The sequence below is a fragment of the Taeniopygia guttata genome, chromosome 26, assembly GCF_048771995.1.
Source record: "Taeniopygia guttata chromosome 26, bTaeGut7.mat, whole genome shotgun sequence".
Taxonomy (NCBI): Eukaryota; Metazoa; Chordata; class Aves; order Passeriformes; family Estrildidae; genus Taeniopygia; species Taeniopygia guttata.
Window position 1 is genome coordinate 3,592,519 of NC_133051.1, and position 21,518 is coordinate 3,614,036.

The 21,518-nt window shown below is 45.6% G+C and overlaps 2 protein-coding genes across 11 annotated transcripts in view; one reads left to right on the plus strand and one right to left on the minus strand.

The window, feature by feature from the left end:
• Positions 1 to 12,497, minus strand: part of DRAM2 (DNA damage regulated autophagy modulator 2) — a 30,501-nt gene extending 18,004 nt beyond the window's left edge. The window contains exons 1-6 of one of the 7 annotated variants that reach the window (XM_072918901.1): positions 12,348 to 12,483; positions 7,927 to 8,020; positions 5,063 to 5,213; positions 4,069 to 4,136; positions 3,379 to 3,587; positions 1,055 to 1,232 (exon numbers count right to left, since the gene is read on the minus strand). In XM_072918901.1, the coding sequence (XP_072775002.1) occupies positions 1,055 to 1,232; positions 3,379 to 3,587; positions 4,069 to 4,136; positions 5,063 to 5,213; positions 7,927 to 7,942 (622 nt within the window). In that variant the 5' untranslated portion in view covers positions 7,943 to 8,020; positions 12,348 to 12,483. Of the gene's footprint in view, positions 1 to 1,054; positions 1,233 to 3,378; positions 3,588 to 4,068; positions 4,137 to 4,540; positions 4,660 to 5,062; positions 5,221 to 7,926; positions 8,021 to 12,347 lie in introns of those variants that run through there. The other 6 variants (XM_072918903.1, XM_072918902.1, XM_030292139.4 and 3 more) reach the window with 6 other exon arrangements.
• The window catches only part of CEPT1 (choline/ethanolamine phosphotransferase 1), a 33,042-nt gene continuing 22,989 nt past the window's right edge, over positions 11,466 to 21,518 (plus strand). Inside the window, exons 1-4 of one of the 4 annotated variants that reach the window (XM_072918900.1) lie at positions 11,466 to 11,611; positions 13,893 to 14,293; positions 17,561 to 17,708; positions 18,780 to 18,921. In XM_072918900.1, coding sequence (XP_072775001.1) covers positions 13,955 to 14,293; positions 17,561 to 17,708; positions 18,780 to 18,921 — 629 coding nt within the window. In that variant the 5' untranslated portion in view covers positions 11,466 to 11,611; positions 13,893 to 13,954. Of the gene's footprint in view, positions 11,612 to 12,357; positions 12,521 to 13,892; positions 14,294 to 17,560; positions 17,709 to 18,779; positions 18,922 to 21,518 lie in introns of those variants that run through there. The other 3 variants (XM_030292136.4, XM_030292135.4, XM_032753121.3) reach the window with 3 other exon arrangements.

Below are 21,518 nucleotides of genomic sequence, written 5' to 3' on the forward strand. Positions count from 1 at the left end.
GGGACAGTGTTTAAGCAATGGGTTTTGCAACTTGTGTCTCTGGAATTCAGGAAGTTTGGTGTTACTGTCCTGTTTGACACAAAAACTGAGTTTAATTTTTAAATCCAATTTCAAGTCCATTGTGGTGAGCAGGAGAATTATTCTGGCGCAGTTTCCTGACTGTTTCAATGATTTGGGAGAGGAAAAAGGCCTCTATTTCTGAGTGAGTTTGCCCACATTTTTATATAAATAAATGGATAAATGTTCTGGAATGGATTCCCACTGAGAGAGGGCAGCACTAGCAGGTCCCTTCAACACAAACAATTCTGTGTTTCTCTCTTTCTCTAAACCCCACAGCTGCTTCCAGCACTTGGAATTCAGAACTAAAGGGGTTGGACTCTGATGCTGATGGCAGGTGGTAGAGAATGCCAGTCAGAAATATCTTGTCTTTTGAACTGCAGAATGGGCAGGGAGGAGATCAGAAGTCAAAGTCCCCCCACCTTCCGACTCACCCTTGAAATGTGCTCCAGACTTGTCTCCCTGGCAAGTGCCAGCACATCATCCCTATTCCAGAGCCAGCTGGCACAGCCAGCCCTGCTCCACGTGGTCTGTTTTCCTCTTGTGCTACATACTGGGTTTCTTTTTCAGTTGTATCCTAATCTAACATTCTGCACCATTTTTGTCCTCAGGAACACACTTTTATTTCTTACCTATTTTTCCCCCCATTGAAACCACCCATCCCTTAAGCACAGTTCCCTTTTTCCCCATATTTCTTAATTTAGTCAGACCTCTTATTTTTCCTATTTTCAGTCTCTGGTGTGCAGTAGGAAAGGGGAGGAGAAAGGGTAGTAACTGTCCCTCTTACCTTTTTTTTTTTTTTAATATCCAGGGGGGAATATTAAAATTATTAAAGGGATTATCCATTTTCCCTGAAATTCCCAGGCTGGAATACAGAACAGGGCATTCTATAGGGTGTACAATCAAGGATGTGGCACGTGGTGGTTGTTCAGTTCAAGTAGGTGTAAATCCTGTGGACACTGTTGGGTTTTGGTGCCACTGCCCAGGCAAAGGATACTGCTCAAGATGCTGGAACAGCTCCACAGGAACACGGCCAGGCGGGCCCAGAAGATGTCTTTGCTGTGAAGTTCTGGCTGCATCAGGTAGGACAGGATGGTCTGAACCAGCATGTAAATGGACCCCACCCCAAAGGTCAGGCAGGCTCCCAGCACGTGGATGTAGTACAGGATGCATTTCTAGGGAAAGAAAGTGCTGCCTGTGAAAACCTGGTTTCGTTTTCTTCTGTAAACCTCTGGCATCCACCCCTCAGTGACCTTCTCCCATTCTGAGCTAAGCAGTTCCGGACTGTGGCAGTCCTCAGGAGACTTTTTTTGGAAGCCCCATTGGAAGATGTCTGGAAGTTAGAACCTGCCAGCCTCTGGAATTTCTGGTTTTGTTAAGTTCTTGTGGTGAAGTTACAGGTCACAGCTGTACCTTCAGTACAGGAATTTATGAGAGCTCTTCTCATAAATAGACAATATCATAGGAATTGGGTGAGAGAACCTCTGCAGATAGGCAGGGAGTGAGAGTGACAACATTTCTTCCCCAGGAACCTGTGCATCTATAAAAGATTATGTAATACAGGGCAGATACAACACAATTCTACCACCCAATCTTGGATTAAAAATAATGAGATTCTTTGAATGAATTCCGGTTTGAATTAAGATTGTTTATCAAATTAGTATCTTGTAATACTCTGAAGGAACAACGTTGAATCAAGCAGCAATACTTAAAAACACCACCAGGAGAACCAAATGTCAAATAGCAAAAATAACTAAAACCAGAAGATACTCCAAAAAATCCAACTCAATTAAAAAATTATTATTAAAATATGTGTGTGAAAGCCCACGTGTGTTCAGCCCTTTCCTCTCATCCCCAGCTTAGCACATGAGCCAGAGAGAAAGAACAAAAAGTGTCATCTGACCTGTTGCACAAGCCAAGGCCCAGCAGCCTCCCTGCACCCCAATTGTGCAGATGTTTCCTTCCCAAAAACATGAGGTTCTCTGTGTATCTTACTGAGTAACTCTTAAGATCAAGCTTTTCCTTGTGTACTTTCTGTGCACAAATATATTTTAAGCGCTGCATCCACAGTGAAAATTTCTATTTAAGAAATATGCAGGTTGCAAAGGTGTGTGCTCCAATATCATGTACTGTGCAGGGAGGTGTCAGCAGAGAGAAATTCTCCATTTTCACATTTTGGGGTCTTCACTCACCAGTGGATTTCGGGGCAATATGCAAGAGCATCACTTCCAACTTTTGTTTTGCTCAAGATTAAACCATACAAGAACTGTTACCAAATTAACAGGCACCTCCTGGGTTTTGACTGTTGTGAAATGCAAAGAAAGTAGAAAAACCCTTTCTTGAGGGCAGTGGAGGGAAATCATAGAGTTGAGCAGAGCCTGGAGGATTCTTCGTGGTGTGTGTGGAATGGGAGCCTGGACCTCTGAGGGCTCTAGAAAATAGTAAATAGATTGAGGCCTCCAAAAGAAAAAATGCCTAGAATGAGAGTGGTGAGGTTTCTAAGACAGTGGCTGCTGAAGCACTTGAGGAGCTGTGCTAGGGAAAAGGTGGAGCTTTCCAAGAGTTTTTCCTCTTTGGTTTTCTCTGTCCCTAATACAGCAGAAGTCTGAGGTGACACTGCAGCCTGTGGTGGCTACAGGCACCACAGCAGAGCCCCAAAATCCATCAGGTAATTAATGTGATAAGGCTGGAAATTATACAATCACCTGGCAAATAAAGCCAACAATGGGGACCTATTCAAGGTGTGATGGGTCAGAATATCAGATTTGGGTTTTTTTTTAGTGGAAAGTATTGGGGAGCAGAAAAAATACAAACCTGGGATGGAGAAAATCAGAAGAATTAATGTTGCATAATTTTCAAAAATTTGAGAAGGAAAATCTACCCAAGAAGGCAGGTTTTCCAGAGCTGGGCTTGTGGGGTTGGGTGGTTTTGTTGGCTTTACTTCTAGTTGTAACAAGCTTTTAATATTTTTTATACTATTTGATACCTGATTCTCCTGAGCCCCAGTTGCAGGTTTTCAATCTGGACCTCAGGTTTTCAGCCTGCCTGGAAGGAGATCCAAGTGTGACTTCTGCAATGCTTGGTGGTTATGAATGTTTTGAAATGTCATGAACAGCTGCTTACACGTCCCAAAGCAAATAAGGAATAACTAACAAATTAAAAGTCAAACCTTATATTTTTTAACTGTTCTCTGTAGAGAATTTCACAGAAAAGCAGTTTTTGCCAGTTTCTGTAAATATGCAGTTTATCAGAAATGACATCAGGTATTGCAGAACAGACCCAGCTCTGGCAGGGGCAGAGCAGTGCATGTGGAGCACAAACCTGGAAATTTGCAATAATGCAGAGTCCAAAGCAGCTCATCCATCCCAGCATGAGGCCCAGCTTATTCAGCCTGAGGATCTTGGGTTTTTCTGGGCTCAGGGCAGACACTTGTTTGTACCGGACGTACATGGTGGCCATCCCTGCCAAAGACAGCCACAGGCAGTGAGATTCCTGCTGGGGAGCAGTGGCCTTGTTTACCTGGGAAGATGCTGAGTGACAGAGGCAACTTTTAAAATACAGTAATTTTTTAGGGCACAGTGAAATAGGAAAGCTGAAAGGCTGGACGTGAAAATTGAAATAATATAATGGCAAACAAGTCAAATTATTAGATTTTTTTGGATCTATTTCATTTAAAAGCCATATTAGATTGTTTTCCCTCCCTCCATTGTTGTAGCACAGGTAAGGTGACTGCCTTGAATTTGCATTTTAATGTATTTTACTTTTCTGTTTGTTTTTTTGAATGCATTTTTTGTCCTAACGGAATCTGCAATTGCATACTGACAATTCGTGGATAACATCCCTGACACACACTTTGAATTGCTTAAGAGAATTGAGATTTATTGCTTAGTATTTAGTTTTTGAGTAAGAATTCTGGGCTGTTTAATGATCTGGAGAAGGAAGTGAACTTTTTTAAAGCTGTTGCGTTACAGAACTGCCTGCACCTCACCAAGGACAGTTTTCTGTACTCACCCAAGAAGGTTGAAACATTTAACATGATCCCAAATAAGCATCTTTCAGGTGGTATTGTCCCTGTATCACTGGAAAAGATAAATGGAGTGATACATATCCTATATTATTTATATTAAAAATACTTCCAACACAACTTTACTTATTTCAGTCTACAAAGGACATGTAAAAGAAGTGCCTCCCAGGTGATTTTCACTGAATTTTTCATTACTCAAACTATGCTGTGCCGGTTTTAGAGCTGTAGAAATCACCATGGTAAAGACAAGCTCGTCTTTGAGCAGGGAATGATCATGCTCTGAGTAACTCTTCCTTTCATATCGGTCTTGATGCCATAAATTGTGAATAAAAAGGATTAAAACTGGAAAAATAAAGAACACGGAAAACTGAAAGAGCAAAGCTTGAGTTATATCTATCGGCCTTGATAGAATAAAGTTGGCAATGTAGATTTTAGTATGGATTTTCTGGTGCAACAAACCTGGAGGCAGCAAGTGGCTTCACTCTGAGCAGGGATGTGGTGAGGCACCCCGAGTTCATCATCATTTTAAGGGTATGTTCACAGAGCCAAAGCTTAGAGTTTTGCACAAAACCAGACACCTTTAAATAGAGTGACACACAAATCCAAGAATGGATTGGGAAGGACCTTGAAGTTCATCTCAACTATCTTATTCCAACCAGGGGCACGTTCCACCATCCCACACTGCTCCAAGCCCCGTCCAACCTGGCCTTGGACACTTCCAGGCATGGGGTAGCAACAGTTTCTCTAAGCAACTTGTGCTGGATTCACCACTCTCACAGGGAAGGAATTTCTTCCTAACATTTAACCTGAATTTCCCCTCTGTCAGTTTAATGTCACCCATAATTATATATACAATGGCTATAAGAAGTTACTTTAGAACTGGAGCTGTTAGGTAAGAACTGCTATTTAAGTCTGGAGTAGGGAAGAATTCACAGGAGTGGGGTCAGTTCAGTGCTCTGACGCAGGTCAGACATCACTGACCTGATGTAGGGCACCAAAGGGTCAACGTGGTGCAGGACAATTGCAGTAATGTAGGAAAACACAAACGATGCTGCTGACCATACAACCAGTGCCACAGGCAGGAATGAGAGGCCTTGCTGGAACCACCACATTTCAGGGCTGACTTCTGCCACCAGACACTGTGAAGAACCAAATGCAAAATATTACCAAGAGTTCTCAAATGTTTACTGAGATTATCAAATTGAATGAGTTCTCAAGGGTTTATTGAGAGTTCTTAAAGGTTTACTGAGATTCTCAAAGGTTATCTAGGATTTTACTATGAGGACTGAAGTTTTGCTTTCCTTGAGGCAGACTGTTTCCCATACAGCAGTTTGATAATTGCTCTCAGTCCTCTCCTGCAAACCCAAAGTGAACGCTGACTTCACGAAGCAATCATAAATAAGCAGAATTAAATCTGGAAATGTTAATTCTGAAATATTAGAGTATCATTAGAAACCAGTACTGTCATTTTTCTACGTGGCTTGGATTTTTTGCTGCCAGAAAAGGGTCATGTGGGTCGCTGTGAGTAACTGACTCAATTTTCTTCTCAGCCTTGTGTCATAACAACAGGTCAGTAGAGTGATCTGACAGAGAACATATCCCTGCACTGACAGTGCAACTGATGGTGGCTGTGGTGGAGCCTCCAGCTTCTACTAACACTTAGCTGGGTAGATGTGGAGGAAATGTCCCAAAATTACTTTAATACCTGCCCTCAATTATTCCCTGTCAGACTCTGTGACTTGACATCTGTTATAGAGTCCCAGGGCTGGAAGGGACTTTAAACCCCATCTTGTTCCACCTCCTGCCATGGGCAGGGACACCTTTCACCATCCCAGGTTGCTCCAAGCTCTGTCCAACACAGCCTTTGACACTTCCAAGGATGGGGCAGCCACAGTTTCTCTGGACAACCTGTGCCAGGGCCTCACCACCCTCACAGGGAGGAATATCCCAATATCCCATCTAACCCTGACATTAGTTGCGCACACATAGGTTTTATTTTCTACTCTGAGTCCTCTTTGCTTCACAGTCTAATTTTGTTGTCCCTCCATAACGTGCTGATGGGCTCTCTCAAAGCACTGTGGGGGGTTTCCTGGGCTCACTGTGTTTATGTTGAGCAAACAGCTCCCTTTCCCCACATCTCTTCCTCCTATCTTGTCTAGATTTGGGTATTGCCAAGGAGAAGCCTGTGCTGAGGTACCTCACACAGTGGGACATAAAATGACTTTGGCATTTTGCAACAATTTTTAAAAATTAATTTGTTTTTTAAATTTATCAATGTTTAGGATGAAATGTCAGTAAAAATATAAAAACCCTTCATAATTTAGATTAAATCAAAACTGAAGTAATGTTTAGATCTATTTATTCTATGCTGTAAATAAAAGTTTTGGAAGATATCACTGATGGACGTTTGAGAACATAAACCCAATTCTTCTGTGGAGAGTGAATCAGAAATTTCCCATGGATTGTAATATCAACAATAACAATACCAATATTAACAAGGCAGGGGTACCTTTCACTAGAGCAGGTTGCTGAGCTCCATCCAGCCTGGCTTCACGACCTGTCAGCTATCTGAGTTCACTGCTACCAACCACAACCCTCAAACTCAAGGGTTGCCCACAGCAGTTGCTCTTTTACAGGTGGGAGGAAAAGATCCATGTGCAGTGCAGTGAAATTATGACTCTGTACTCACACGTCCAATTCCCTAATCCCACCCTGACAGCAAATCTGTGTCTCAACTCACTTCTCTAAGAGCAAGAAGGGCTCTTAACTCTAGTGAGCTCACACAGAGAACTGTGACTCCTCCCTACTCTTGCTGCAAAAACAAAGTAATTTGATACTAGCTTCAACCACAACCAGAGCTATTTCAGCCTCCCAGAATGGCTGGGGTGGGAGGAGGTGGGGGGAAGGAGCTCTGGAAGTCACCTGGGCCACCTCCCTGCTCAAGCAGGGCCACCAGAGCCAGTACTGCCAGATGACACCCCAAGGATGGAGATACCACAACCTTTCTGGGGAGCCTGGGATCACCAGTGCCAGTCACCCTCACAAAGAAAAAGTGTTTCCTGATGGTCACTGGAGAGAATAGGAGAAAAAAGTGTTTCAACGTAGTTAAAACTGGAGACTGTAAATGGAAGATTAAAAAGGACAAAGGTGAAGAGCAAATAGTGGAGAGTGCACATCCAAGGGCATCCAGGCAAATATCTGTATGTGATAAAACAAAAGAATGTTGAAACAAATTAGAAGGAAGTTTAGAAGGGCATGGCCTGGGGTGGAGAGGCTGAAAGAAAGGAGGAAGAGAAAAGGAAGAAAGAGGAAGCACCAAGACTAGAATGTCTCATGGAGAGAAAAAAGTTGAAACAAAAGTGTGTGAATCTTGCAAGAGATCAGAGCTGGTCAACCTTCACAACTCTTGCACAGAATGGACAACTACAGCCTTGTAGAGGTGAAGGTTCAGCTGCTTGTGAAAAAGCTGGTTGGTGACAGGTAAAGGTGTTTAAGGATTTGTAGTGAACTCAAGTTCCCTGATCTCTTGCCCATTTTTAAGCTAAATATAAAGTCTGCCATCTGATCATGATTTTAAGACTGCAAGAAGTAATCACTGTAACTTCAAAATCCCATCTCTAGTATATTGGGAATTTGAAAGAGAAATGCGGATTTTGCATGACATTCTCTGTTATAAACGTTATGCTCCTGGGCATGTAATCCCTAGCTCCAACCAGTCAGTCCGAATATACTTTTCATTTCACATTTAAATATTCATAGTGCCTTAATTTTATTTCTGAGCTAACATACTTTCCCCTGCAAACAAACCAACCAACCAACGAACCAACCAGCCACATTCCACATACCTGAGAAAAAGGGCATCAGAAGACATGCCTGTCTTAAGGGGAATCCAAGGTCATTTTTCTGCTGAAGCTCCAGGTTTGCTTCATTTTTGTAACTCTGAGATATAAAGGAAAATAAGCAAGATGTGAGGTACTTCTGTACCTCTTGCCATGTTTCTTCTTCTTAGCCCCTTCTGTTAGTCACTGCTACTGACTGGACACAGATTAGACTGTTGGTTTGCCCCACAGTGTTTTTCCTGCATCCCAAGTGGTTTAAAGAGTGAAGCTTGTGTGTAGTGGGGAGGTAGAAACGAAGAAAAACTGGTGGTTAAGGCTCTTTGATTTTAAGAGTTGTCTACACAAGCATTTAACTTGAAATGAAGACCTTTCAAGAGATGAAGTGAATGCAACTAAGTGCCTAATGCAACAGTGCCTAAGACCACAGCTTTCATTTAAGAAAGGGAACAGAACATGGAGACTTCCCATTTCACTGTGGTCACACAACCCAGTGTCCTGCTGGTGCAATGCTAAATACATGGCTGGAGAGGGGCTGGAGCAACCGGAGTGTCACAGGACCATTTAAGTTGGAAAAGACCTCTAAGATCATCAAGTCTAATTGGTCCTCTGGCACTGCCAAGGCCACCACTAAACCACATCCCCATGTGCCACATCCACAGCTTTTCAATTCCTCCAGGGATGGTGACTCCACCTCTGCCTTGGACAGCCTATGCCAGTGCTGGACAACACATTCCAGGAAGAAATTTTTCCCAATACCCAACCTTAACTTCCCCTGGTGCAGCTTGAAGCCATTTCCTCTTGCCCTGGCCCTTGTTGCCTGGGAACAGAGCCCAACATCCCCCTGGCTGTACCCTCCTGCCAGGGAGTTGTGCAGAGCCAGAAGGTCAGCCTTGAGCGTCCTTTTTTCCAGGCAGAGCCCCCCAGCTGCTCCCAGTGCTCCAGACTCTTCCCCAGCTCAGTTCCCTTCCCAGCCCCTCAAAGTCTCTCTTGCCAGGAGGGGCCCAGAGCTGTCCCCAGGACTGGAGCTACCTCAGCAGCGCCAGCACAAAGAACCATGCTGGGCCTCCTGGGCACACCACGGCTGTGACAGTCCAGATGCCACTGGCCTACTCCCCCACCTGGGCTGATGTTCAGCTACTGTCACCAGCATTCCCAGATCCTTTCCCAGCTTTTCAGCCACTCCTTCCCCAGCTTGGAGTATTCCATGGGATTGTTGTGACCCAAGGGCAGAACCTGACATTGGTCTTGTTGACTGTCCCACTGCTGGCCTCCGCCATGGATTCATCCTGTTCTTTTAATCAGACATTCTTTAACTCCTGACTTTTCTTCCCACAGATTTGAGGCACCGCCTTGGGGATGCAGAGGGGCTGAAGCTCTGTGGGGATGAAGCTCACAGACAATGCAGATTCTCTACCTGTTGAGGGTATTTACATGCCTGTGCAGATTAATTTACCTGGGCTAGGATAAGCTTTGTAAAGCAGAACAGCTATCCCAATTTCTCCCTGCATATTGCCCTTACTACAAAATAAACATGTCCACACAGGCAGCTCATCAGCACTGCTCCAAAGCAAGCTGGGCAGCAGAGGAGCCCTCACTCTGTTAGGACTGGAAATCTGTCTACCCTGAGCTGTTGCTGTGCCCAGAGCTGAGCCCTGCACATGACTTACCATCATTTTCATGTGGTCTGGCACAAAGAGCACCTTCAGCCACACCACAGAGCACTGCTGAGATTCTTATTGAGAGTGTATGTGCAGGCTGGCGGAATCATGGAATCTCCTGAACTGGAAGTGACCCACAAGGATCACATCCAACCCCTGACCTGCACAGACACCCCAACAATCCCACCCTGGGCATCCCTGAGAGCACTGTCCAAACACTCCTGGAGCTCTGGCAGCCTCGGGGCTGTGCCCATTCCCTGGGGAGCCTGGGCAGTGCCAGCACCTCTGGGGGAAGGACCTTTTCCTGATGTCCAGCCTGACCCTCCCCTGGCACAGCTCCAGCCATTCCCTTGAGTCCTGTCCCGGGTTACAGAGAGCACAGATCAGAGCCATCCTTCAGGAGAAATATGCAGCCCCCCAGGAGGATCATCCTGACAGCACCAGTTGGGCTCTGCCTCTCTTGTCTTCCCCAGCAGAAACCCCCTCACTAACTCTCCTTACACTAGAAACAGTTTTATAAATTTCTCTTCCTTTAAATTCTCTTATGTCAGTCAAGATCTACCCTGAGTTCTCATCTCTCTACATCTCTCTCCTCATTAAATATTTTACAGTGGAATCAAGTCAGTTTTCCCACTGTTCTGGGGGCAGACTGTACAACTCTAACACAGGCTTCACTCTGCAAACCCCTGGGCACAGTCAGGGCATGGTGTACTCCAGGCTGTCCCAACTTCCTGCTGTGCAGCTGCTCTGCATCCCTGCCAACTCCCAAGCTCTGTCTGGGTACAGAAAGAGGCACCTCCAAACACCAGGAGGCAGAAAGGTATTGCCATGTGTGCCAGATGCAAGATCCTGAGATAAATTATTATTAACACCTCGTCCTATCCCATTGTTTTCAACAGGGAGAAGGAAAAGACACACTCAAACTCCTTGTTTTTTCATAACCTCCCTTCCAAGCAGATTATGCAACACCAATAGCCAGCCTCAATTTTCCATGTAACTATAATTTTCTTAAACATTTATCCTGATCTTCAGGCACTTTGGAGTGCTAAGGGTTTTTTTTCCAGTTTGACTATCACAGATTGTTTCCAACATCAAGAGCTAGTGAAGAAAGTGTTTCAAAAGCCAAGGAGATTTTAACCCTCTCTAAAGTCTTTTCCCAGTGCCAGATTGCAGCCATGCCCTACCCGGGCAGCAGCATGTGGACAGAATCTCCAAAGGAAAATGAAAGGTGGACAAGACCATCAAGGGCAGAAAGTTCACATTACCAGGAATGACACAGCTGCAAAGATGGTTGAATTATGAGGGGAAAAGGGAAATTCCTGAATTACTGATGATCCCTGGGTTGTCAGCCTGCCTCTTCGCTGCTCTGTCAGCCAGACAGGCAGAGATAAAGCCCTACCAAGGGACACTTCCTTTTGTCTCCAGCAAATTGTCCAGTGGACAGTGCTGAGGGAAGGACAGAGGAATTTGTCTGTGCCTTCCTAACCAAACAGAGGCTGGATGAGGCTGTGTCTGAACAGCCTGCACGGGTCAGGTCCGACTGATAAGCCACGGGTAAAGGTCACTGATCCTCAGAGCACTGACGTAAGGAAGTAGGAAATGTGTTACCTCTGCTGCCCCTGCTGCAGGGTAATGACAGGTGACTCATTTTGAGTGTTTTCTCAGTACAGACACCAAAACAGTTTCCATGAAATCTTTCAATCCTGTGGGGCAGCTTCCAGGGGGTCTCCATGTTCTGGCCCTGATCTTGTTCCCTGGCTGGGAAGACACAGCATGGCCTGGAGCCAACCCAAACAGTACTAGGCCCAGGACACTGTGACACAGGATGTACCCAAGCCTGCTTGGGACACCCAGCACACTGTGACAGTGGCTGGGCGTTCCGGCTGATCCAGGAGCTCTGTGTCAGGGAAGAACCCACGGAACTGGCCAATCCCACCTGCCTGACCACAGTTTCAGCTACAAACACCTGAGTCCTCGGAGCAGAGCCACCGGGAGAGTCCCATGGGGACAGCTGGGACTGGAGTCACTGCAAGGTCACACGGGGAGTGGGGGTGCTGGGGGCAATCAGAGAGGAAAGGGAAAAGGAACCAGGTTTAGGAAAAGAGGAAAAGGGAATGAAGGGGAGAAAGGGGAGGCTGAAGGCAAAGAGATGAAGGGGCAGAGGGGCTCAGTGGGGTTCTCGGGGCAGAGGAGTTACTGGAAGTGATGGGGGTTCACTGGGGATGTGGTGAGGGGGTCACTGAGGCTGACAGGGGGGCACAAAGGGGATGAGGGGGATTTGTCAGGAGAGGGAGAGGACAGCTGAGGTTCCTGGGGGTCCCGAAGGGCAGTGGGGACTGCAGGGCACGCGGTGGGGGCTGCAGTGTGGTGGGGGTGACATGGAGGGGTCAGAGGACACTGGGGGATCACTGAGGGAGCAGTGACGGCTGACAGAGAGGCCATGGTGTCACTGAGGGTGGAAGAATCTCTTAGGGGATGACACGGGGCTTCCAAGGGGGTCTCTGACGTGGTGACAGGGACACCGGAAGGTGAGGGGGGTGAAGGGGGGTCCGTGAGGGGGTGACAGAGGATCTCGGAGAGAGTAACAGGGAAGTGACAGGGAGACCGGGCGATGGTCGCTAGGGGGTGACAAGAGTGGCAGGAGGGGTGAAGGGGAGGTTGTGGCTTCTCTGAGGGGGTGGCCGAGGTGCGGGTTCGGGTTCGGGTTCGGGTTCGGGTTCGGGTTCGGGTTCGGGTTCGGGTTCGGGTTCGGGCCCCCCCCCCCTTCACCTCAGCCGCTCCCGCGCCGGCCTCGCGCTGCCCCGGCCCCGCCCCCGGCGCGCGGCCGCCGCCTCCTTTGCGGCCGTCGCAAAAGGGCCGTAAAAGCAGCGCCGCCCGGTGCGGGAGCGGAGGTAGCGCTGGGGCTGCCCCGGTGGCGCGGGGGGAGCGGGGAGGGCCCCGAGGTGAGGCCGGGCCCGGGGCTGCGCCGTGGGCGGGGGCGAAGCGTCGGCGGGGCCGGGGATGCCCCGGGCCCTTCCCCGGCCGGGTGTTTGCCAGGCCCGGTGGGAGTCCCGCGGCGGCCGGGCCGGGCGTTTGTTTCGGAGAACGAAGCGCTCCTGGGCTGTTTTCCCCCGGCTCATCCCCTCAGGATGAGGGAAAAGTCCAGTTTAGTGCATTGGGAGTAATTTTTCTGGTCATCCTGGGCAACGCCCACAGGGACCTCCACGGTGACTAATTCTGGTCTCCCGGCGATAGGAGAGGTGCAGCTCTGCTTCCTCCCGAGCTTATAGAACACAGCCAAGGCCCTGCCACTTTCTCTTCGCCTCCCTCTGACGGGGCTGCCTGAGGTGGCTTTTCACTGCTGGAATTTGCCTTGCTGAGGGTGTGGAGAGTGGAGCCCAGATCACTTGTTCTTAGGCCAGTGATGACCTTTGATTTGCACAGTTTTCTCTACCCGTGCAGCGCAGATGGTTTTAGAGCTCTGTCTTTTTCCTTTCTCTGCTTTATTTACTGGACTTCCACCGGGTTTTCTTTTTTCTTTTCTTTTTTTTTTTTTCATTAATGTCTCCTACTGATGAACAGCAAATGCTTATTTTTAATCTCCCTTATCTACTGCTTCTCTGCTTCTGGAGATTTGCATGTCTCTGGTCATCTGCTTTGAAGGGAGATGGAACATTGTGAGGGTTCTTGTTTGTGCTGGAAAAGTTGATCCCGACCCTGTATTTTCTTTTCAGAGCTGCTTCATGCTGTCTCTGGCCAGCTAAAGCTCTCCAGCTCCTGCATGTTTTCTTGTACATCTTGAAAGTTGAACAGACAATGAGCTGGGTTAAATTTAGAGAGGAAAAAAGCTATAGCAAAACTGAAACAAGGAACAGAAATCTGAAAAAAAATGTGCATAACTGTTTTTAAGTGGTTGTCAAGCATCACTGTGGAGACAAAACTGCTCCAAACCAATTTGACCTAACACTTTTCAGAGTAAAGTTTTTGCTGCTGTCAGTTGATAACCTGAGTGGTGTCACCTGCTCTCCTGGGAGAAGTGTGAGGGGTCTGCCTGTGCACCAGTCTGTAACACAACTCTGCTGGAGTTGGGAGTTTCTGCTGCTGCTGGAATTTTGTCTGGTGGCTGCAGAGTTTTACAACTGCATTTGGAGCCCTTTTTCTTGTTGTTCCATCTGCAGTTCTCCAAATAACTTTGTCTTTCAAAGGACTAGTCCTATGAAATCATCTTCCTGTGCTGATGGCAAATGAAATGCTCTTTAGGGCAGCAACTGGAAACTTTTGATCGCCTAAAATCTCATTTGTGTGCTCAGGTGTGTCTGCCCCTTTGTGTTGCAGGATCTTATGGTTCTCCAGCCCAGCTGCTTCCTGCTCAAGACGATTCCTAGGCCACCCAACCCATGAGTGGGCACCGGAGCATCAAGAGGCGATGTGGGGAGTCACACCTGGAGGGCCCTGCAGGCTGTGGCCACGGCCCCAGCACTGCCTGCGTGCTCAGCAAACTGGTGCAGCTGCCCACGCCGCCCCTGTCCAAGCACCAGCTCAAACGGTTAGAGGAACACAAATACCAGAGTGCCGGACGGTCCCTGCTTGAGCCCCTCATGCAGGGCTACTGGGAATGGTTAGTTGGAAGAGTTCCAGCCTGGATTGCCCCCAACCTGATCACCATCGTTGGACTGTTAATAAATATATTTACAACTCTGCTATTAGTTTGTTACTGCCCAACAGCTACAGAACAGGTGAGTTATGGACTCCTGACACTCCTTGTTACTGGTTTTGGGTGGATTGTCGCTTTGGGGTGAGCTGGTTCTTGCTGTTCAGCCCTCAGTCCTTGTCCTTGTAACCTGTTCTCTGTAAATGTTTGTGCCTCTCCGTGACGCTGGCATGTGGAGAGAGCACATGTGGATGCTGGAGTGAGACAGCAGTTCCTGGGGCAAACACACCCACATGGAGCAGGATCTGACACCAAAGCAGCCATGAGGGACCTGCTGCACAAAGCTCAGCCCTGCCAGGAGTTGGAGCAGTGGCTCTGCCGCTGCCTGGCCTGTGTGGCAGGAGGAGTTGGTACCTGTTTACTTTCTGTGACTGGAGCAAGGTGACTGCCCCTCGGCTCTGGGATCAGAGTTGCTACACTAGCTGGGTGGGTTGGACACGCTGGGGCTGCACCAGAGCCAAGGCACTGAGCTCTAGAGTAGTGCCACTTAAGATATCAAAGTTGGTGCGACCAAACCCAGCTTAGTGAGCCACAGGGACACCTTCCTGGGCCCCACAGGTTCTGTGTCCTGGCAGCTCAGTCAGGACTTTGGAACATTGTGGTGGAGTTGTGTTCCTGAGCTGTGGCCATGCTGTGAGGAGGCCAGATAAAAGTCAGTGGTTTTATTCTTTGTTCTGAATGCTCTTAAAGCTCCTCATCTGCCTTGAGAACTGTTTTAACCTGATTTCAGGGGTACAGAAGTCTTTTTGAAGCATTTCAACTTCCCTCTATCACCAGTTAAGGCACTTGGAGACTCATTTTTGTGCACTGGAAGAGTTATCTTGAATGTTGAATCTTAAAAGCTGCTTTTATGTGTGTGCACTGAGAAAGGGAGTTATTTGGTATAGAAATATGTTACATGCCAAATGGCTGGGAATGTCTCAAGAGTTCCAGCTTTCAAAACATCTGAACTCCTTCCTAACCAAGTTTCCCAGCTGAGGCTGGGAATCCAGCAGGACACAGTTTGTTCCCCACCATACTCCAAAATCTCATGTAGTTGGCTCAGTCGGCATTGCATCCCTGCTCCACGTATGACATGGGAAAGGGATGTTTGCCTCTCCTAGAAATCTTTTGAAATAGATTGTTTCACAATAATCTGTGGAATTTGGCAGGTGTAAGATAAACAGTGACTGTTCAGTTTGAGCAGAGAATACTTGGAGCAGCTCCTTCCTTTTCCAGGCTGTGGCATTGTGGTGTGGGTCAGTTTAACTTGTGTTTACTTCTGAACAGGGTTACATGGGGGCTCAGGCTCTGAAATCTGGTCTGATAGAGAGACTTCAGCTTCAGGAACCCAGAGCTGGTTTGGGTCACTAAACCAGAGCAGAACTTAAAATTTGGAGAACAGTTGTATCTTGGTTGGTAACTAAACTCCTGAAGTGCCCAGGAAGCTGCACTCAGAGCATCAGAAATTCAGTGTTAGCTGGAGACTGCTGTATGAAAGCACTGTTTGGTATTTAACAGTTTGAGAAGTACTTTATGTGAGGTGAATTAGATTTCCTCCTCACCTGAACTGAAAAATAACTTAGTGCTGAGGCAGCTTTTGGCCTGATCTGATTTGCCACATGGCACAGCATGACCAGGGAGGTGCTTTTTAAGTGTCAAGGAGCTGTGTGGGGAAGAAAATGGGGTTCTGGAACTCCAGGAGCAGAATTTCTCCTCCTCCTCCCAAACCACCATTGGTTTCTGATACAAATTTTCTCTTCCTTGTAGCTCAGCCTTAGTTCCACTTTTTTTCAAGAGTGACTCCTCCCTTCCTGTTGCTGAAAGGTGCAGCCAGGGCGGAGCTGTCGCTCAGGGCCTTGTGCAGCCGGAGAGTAAAGGAGATGCAAATACTTCCTGCTTAGCTGGGAGGATCCAGCTGGAAAAGTGCTGACTGATGGAATGGTACTTGAGCTTAAAAAAAAACAAAAAAAAAAACCCAAAAAAAACCCCAACCAAACAAACAAAAAAACTGGATAAGGAGAGAGCTGTGAAATGTTACTTGGATATAAATAGGTCTAAGGTGGAAACACCTACACTGCTCATGAAAGGAGCTTTTAAGAAATGAGAGCCAGCAGATTGATTTCTAAGTTTATAGAGAAACCTTCAGAGTGATGCAATTTAATTTAACTGTGGTAGATAAAATCTGTACATGAGGATTAAAAATGGGAGGGGATTGTGTGGCATCAGAACCTTGGCTAAAAGTGGTGCTCTTCTCTTGGATGACACATTTCCCATTTCTCACCTTGTGCTGTTTGTACAGACAGTACTGAAAGCACATCACAATGGCAGATTTTGGGGTAGAATGAGCTGTTTTGGTGAATGGCAGGAGCAATGCAAGTTGTGGAAGGAAATATATTTAAGTTGATGTACTACAAATTAGTCGTGGTTGGGTTGGCCAAAACCAGCTGGACTCTAGGGCTTTATGAGAGGCAGGTCAGCTTGATTAAGCTGTATTTGGTTTTGCTTGGTGTGGTCTGTAAAATGAAGCTGCTCATAAATGCTCACTTCTGTAAAGTGTGTCAAATGTGAAGATTTGGAAATAGCCAATAATATCTGATTTATGGCTGTGTAAATGGAAATGGAGTAATGGCAGCTCCCTGACTTTTGTGTTCTTAATGGTTTATGCTTTGAAAGGCATAAAAAAGCTTGGATTGTAATCTTTGCTCTAGCAGGGCTTTGGCATTGTGTTTCTGTCAGAGTAGAAATTGTTATCGTGGATGTGGCCATTAAAGATTCTTAACATAGATTTGGCAAAACTGCTGGTGCCTCGGACTGGAGGGAACAGGTGGTGGTGGAGGGGCTGTGCTGCAGGCTCCAGAAATGTTCCTGGACTCAAAGTCTGGGCACTGGCAGTGGCATGGCTCTCAACTGGTGGAGGGCTGGTGAAGATGAACACTGGTGAAGTGTTTGTGACAAAGTTGGGGGCTAAAAGCTCCCAAGTTTCTGAAATCACTGGGACAACTTGCATGTATTTAATGAGGACTTTGTTGCGCTCTGCTTTGCAAATGTAGTATTACAATTTTTCCAGCTGTACAGTGCAGCTTCCTACATTAGAGCAGGGGCTGTAGCTATTAATCTGTCACTGGTTTATTTACATTCCACATGTAACAACCCATTCTGTCTGTCTTTGCAAGGACCAGCTGCTGAAAGGTCCCTGGGAGAGGAGGACATATGTGCAGAGGGAAAACTGTTTTGTCAGGCTGTGGGAGAGCTGGCTTTCTCTTTTTTGAAGATTATTTTAAACGTTATTGTGATTGCTTTTCTCTCTTAGGCACCTCCCTGGGCATACATTGCTTGTGCTTGTGGCCTTTTCATCTACCAGTCCCTGGATGCTATAGATGGAAAACAAGCAAGAAGGACAAATAGCAGCACTCCCTTAGGAGAGCTTTTTGATCATGGCTGTGATTCATTGTCCACAGGTATTGTTGTCATTTTTAATTGAAGTATGAGTATTAAATTACTTTGTTTCAGGGATCAAATCTTTAATACAATAAAAAGCTTCTTTACTGAAGAAAGGAAAGCTGATAATGTTGAATGTATCGTTTTCAACCAAGAAAGTCACCTTTCTTTCCATAGAACAGTGCTCTGGATCAGCTGAATGTCTTCTCTTGTATTGCATTGAAAACAAAACTAAGCATGTGACTAATTCAATCTGAGCCAGGACTCCTATATGATGCTTTAGCAGAGTCTTGGTTCTAAAATATTTTCTGTAAGAAATTCTCATAATAATGTACTGCATTATTTCATATTGACTTGATACAGAGTGATACCAAGACAGGTCTAAACCTAAGCAGTGGGACTCTACACGTCAGAGTTTAAGATTTGAATCATCCAGGTCAGTTCCTGGGTGGGTGAAGTTCATTGAGCCAGCCTGAAGTTTAACCCCATTGCAAAAAAATTCTAGAATTACAGAATATCTTGATTTGGAAGGGTCCCACAAGATTGAGTCCAACTCCTGATCAGGTGTTTTGGGTTCCTTAAATTCTAAAGGTCTTAGGCTTTAAATTTTATTAATTCTTTATCAGAGTTGTATATGGAAAGTGTGGAGGGGAAAGCTTAGATATGTTATGCATCCTGAATGTATCCAGACCTTTTGATTTTCTTAATGCCATCAGAAAAATTTAGAAGACAGGGAAAAATGTCTGGCAAATGCAGGAGAAAATCCCAAAGCTTGTTGCAGGCTGTAACTGCAGAAATTACTCAAGTCCCTTAATTACATTAGGCATCACAGAATAAACATCACAGGAATAAAAATGTAGACTTAGAAACCCTTAATATTGATGACTTCTAAATCTGATATGGATTGAAATCTATGTTGTGCAGCCTGTATATTTTTAAGTGGAAGCAATAATCTCTAATTTCTGTGAAATAACCATGCCAGGATAACCTTCCCACTGTCCCTCCTCTAGGTCCTGTTGTTAGCTTTGCTTCTGGTGAGGATGCTTACACACATCCAGCTTTTTCACTCTGTGACTGATTTTCTCCTGCAGTCTTTGTGGTTTTGGGAACTTGTATTGCTGTGCAGCTGGGCACCAACCCTGACTGGATGTTCTTTTGTTGTTTTGCTGGGACATTCATGTTTTACTGCGCACACTGGCAGACGTACGTCTCGGGGACACTGCGCTTTGGCATGTAAGTACCTGGCTGAGAAAAAGGGAAAGGCACCCTGTTCTCCTGAATTGCACCTTGTGTGGCCATAGTGCAGCTCCTCAGAGCAGTAGCAAATTGTTTTTATCCATAGTGACACACTTAGAGCTTCTGGCAGGTGTTGGATCTGTAATTAATAGTGAATGTCCCTTAGCCTGTGTTAGGAGTGGTAAAAATATAATTTTGGCCTGTTAGTTAATTAGAGCTTTTGTTGTGATGTAAAGCTAAATAAGTAATAGAAAGTACCTGCTGTTTTATCCCAAGACTGGAATGCTTTGGTCAGATGGTGGCAGTCTGGCTTTAGCATTCATTAAATTCTGTCTTGATACTGCTTGATTGTGATGTGCAGTTATTCGTTAATATTAACCCTAACCCTTAAAATATACTGTATTAATTGCCATTGTGCCTCCAATTTAAGGTTCAGAATCCCTTTTGGTTAGTGCAGATATGGTTCTGTCAATAAATGGAACCAAAATTGCAAGTCCAAGAAGGTCTAGAGCAGAAATCCTGTTTCCTGCTGGATGAGGCTGGGTGGGAGGTGCAACACAAGGGCTTGTAGAGCTGTGGGATTCTCTAACCTTAATGAGGAAATAAATGTATTCTATGTTGAGAATTTATTCTGTGTTTGCATTCACAGAGTAAACACATTTAAAATAAATGCACTGGAGAATTCTTTTTGTTTAATCTGGAAACTGAAATTTGCCCTTAGCTTGTGGGATTTTGAAACAATTCTAGAACAACTACATACAGATGTCTAATAGACTGTTATTTATGGTCTATAATTGATATCTATAGGTACCCAGATACTGCTGAAACAGTACAACTGTGGGCATCCTGTATATGACAGCTTTTATTGGCAGGATACTGTTTCAATAATGCAGATGCTCTTGAGAAACTTTTGTGTTTCTGCTCAAAAATTTAAGATGTTGGATCAGTTTTAAATGTCTATTAGAGGAAAAAAAGAAGAAAATCAAGACTTCTGTTCCAACTCTGACTACGCTAAAGCATATTGACTGAAACGATCCCATTCTGGTATTTAAATCTTTAAAATAAGACATGTGGCTCAAATAATTTCCTGTTTTAGGAGTCTCACTTTCATGCTGTACCAGAAGTCTGAATGCTTTTAGCTCCCTTTGAACTTTACAGGGCCCTGATAATCAAAGATTTCTGGATTTTGATCAAAGAACACAAAAGCCTGACCTTGACATGTGCTTGACTTTACAGATGGAAGTATCAACCTTCCCAAACTGCTGCTGTGCTGCAGAGAAGTGTTTGGGTCAGTGCTGGTGTTGACTGGGACATTCCTTTGTGAGGAGTCTGTATTTTGGAAGCATTTTTTTAGTAAATTTGATTTTCCTGCCTGGTCTTATAAGAATGTGGTGACCATTAGTATGTAGCTAATTCAGATAAGGCAATAAGCACCTAAATGTGTGCATCATTAATTTAGATAACACAGCACTGTGTAGTAAACATATTTGTTCCTTCTTTTGCCCTCTGTCACAAGGTTAATAGACTGTCATAAGCTGATACTCATTTTAATGCATAAGCCATGAGACTATTGATAGCTAACAGATTCTCACTGTTTGACACTTTTTTAATGAAGCTTTTGTTTCACTAATCTAAAACTGAAAAAAAAGGTTATTTTATCAACTCTTTCAGATTCACTGCAGTGCATAGGCTTAGGTATCCTTAATCCTGAATAGTGGGAGCCAAAATGATCCTTATGCACAGGAGCTTTTTCCTGTCTGTATTCCATATGCTGTGACTCTCAAAAATCCTCAGAGAGAGGGTATAGTCATGATGTTTTAGGGAATGTGACGGTGTTTTTGACTTGCCTTAATTCCAAAGCAGCAGGAAAGAGTAGACAGGTGGTTATCACTCACTCTATTTGTGATATGCCCAATAAATTGTATTTCAGTGCAGAGAGAACTTGATAATGAAATGTCTTGGAGAAGAGCAGAGGGTGCTAAAGGGAGAGATCATATTTCTCTCCTTCCACACAGGCCTAAAATGTTGAGTTACAGAATCAGCCTGTCTTGCTGGAAAAGTCCATCTTTAAAAAAACAGGGAAATTAGTGTGTCAAACAAAGCGTGTGCTTGCGGAACAGTGTGTGTTTTGGGCATGGGGAAGGGATTGCAGTTCCAGGAGCAGCTGAGGGAGCTGGGAGGGCTCAGCCTGGAGAAAAAGAGGCTCAGGGGAGACCTTCTGTCTCTGCTCAACTCCCTGACAGGAGGAGGCAGCCTGGATGGGGTCAAGCTCTGCTGCCAGGGAATAAAGGACAGAACACAAGCTGCAAATTCCTCCTGATGTCCAACCTGACCCTGTACCAGGGAAGGGTCAGGTTGGACATCAGGAGGAATTTTTTCCTAGGAAGAGCTGGTCAGGCATTGGAAGGGGCTGCCCAGGGAGGTCTGGAGTCCTCATCCCTTCCCAAGGAACAGCTGGATGCAGTGCTCAGGGCTGGTGGCAAGGTGGGGATCAGTCAGGCTGGGCTTGTTGATCCTGGAGGGCTTTTCCGACCTTAACAATTCCATGATTCACTCTGGTGTCATTGCACCAACCTTGACAAGTCCCTAAAGCT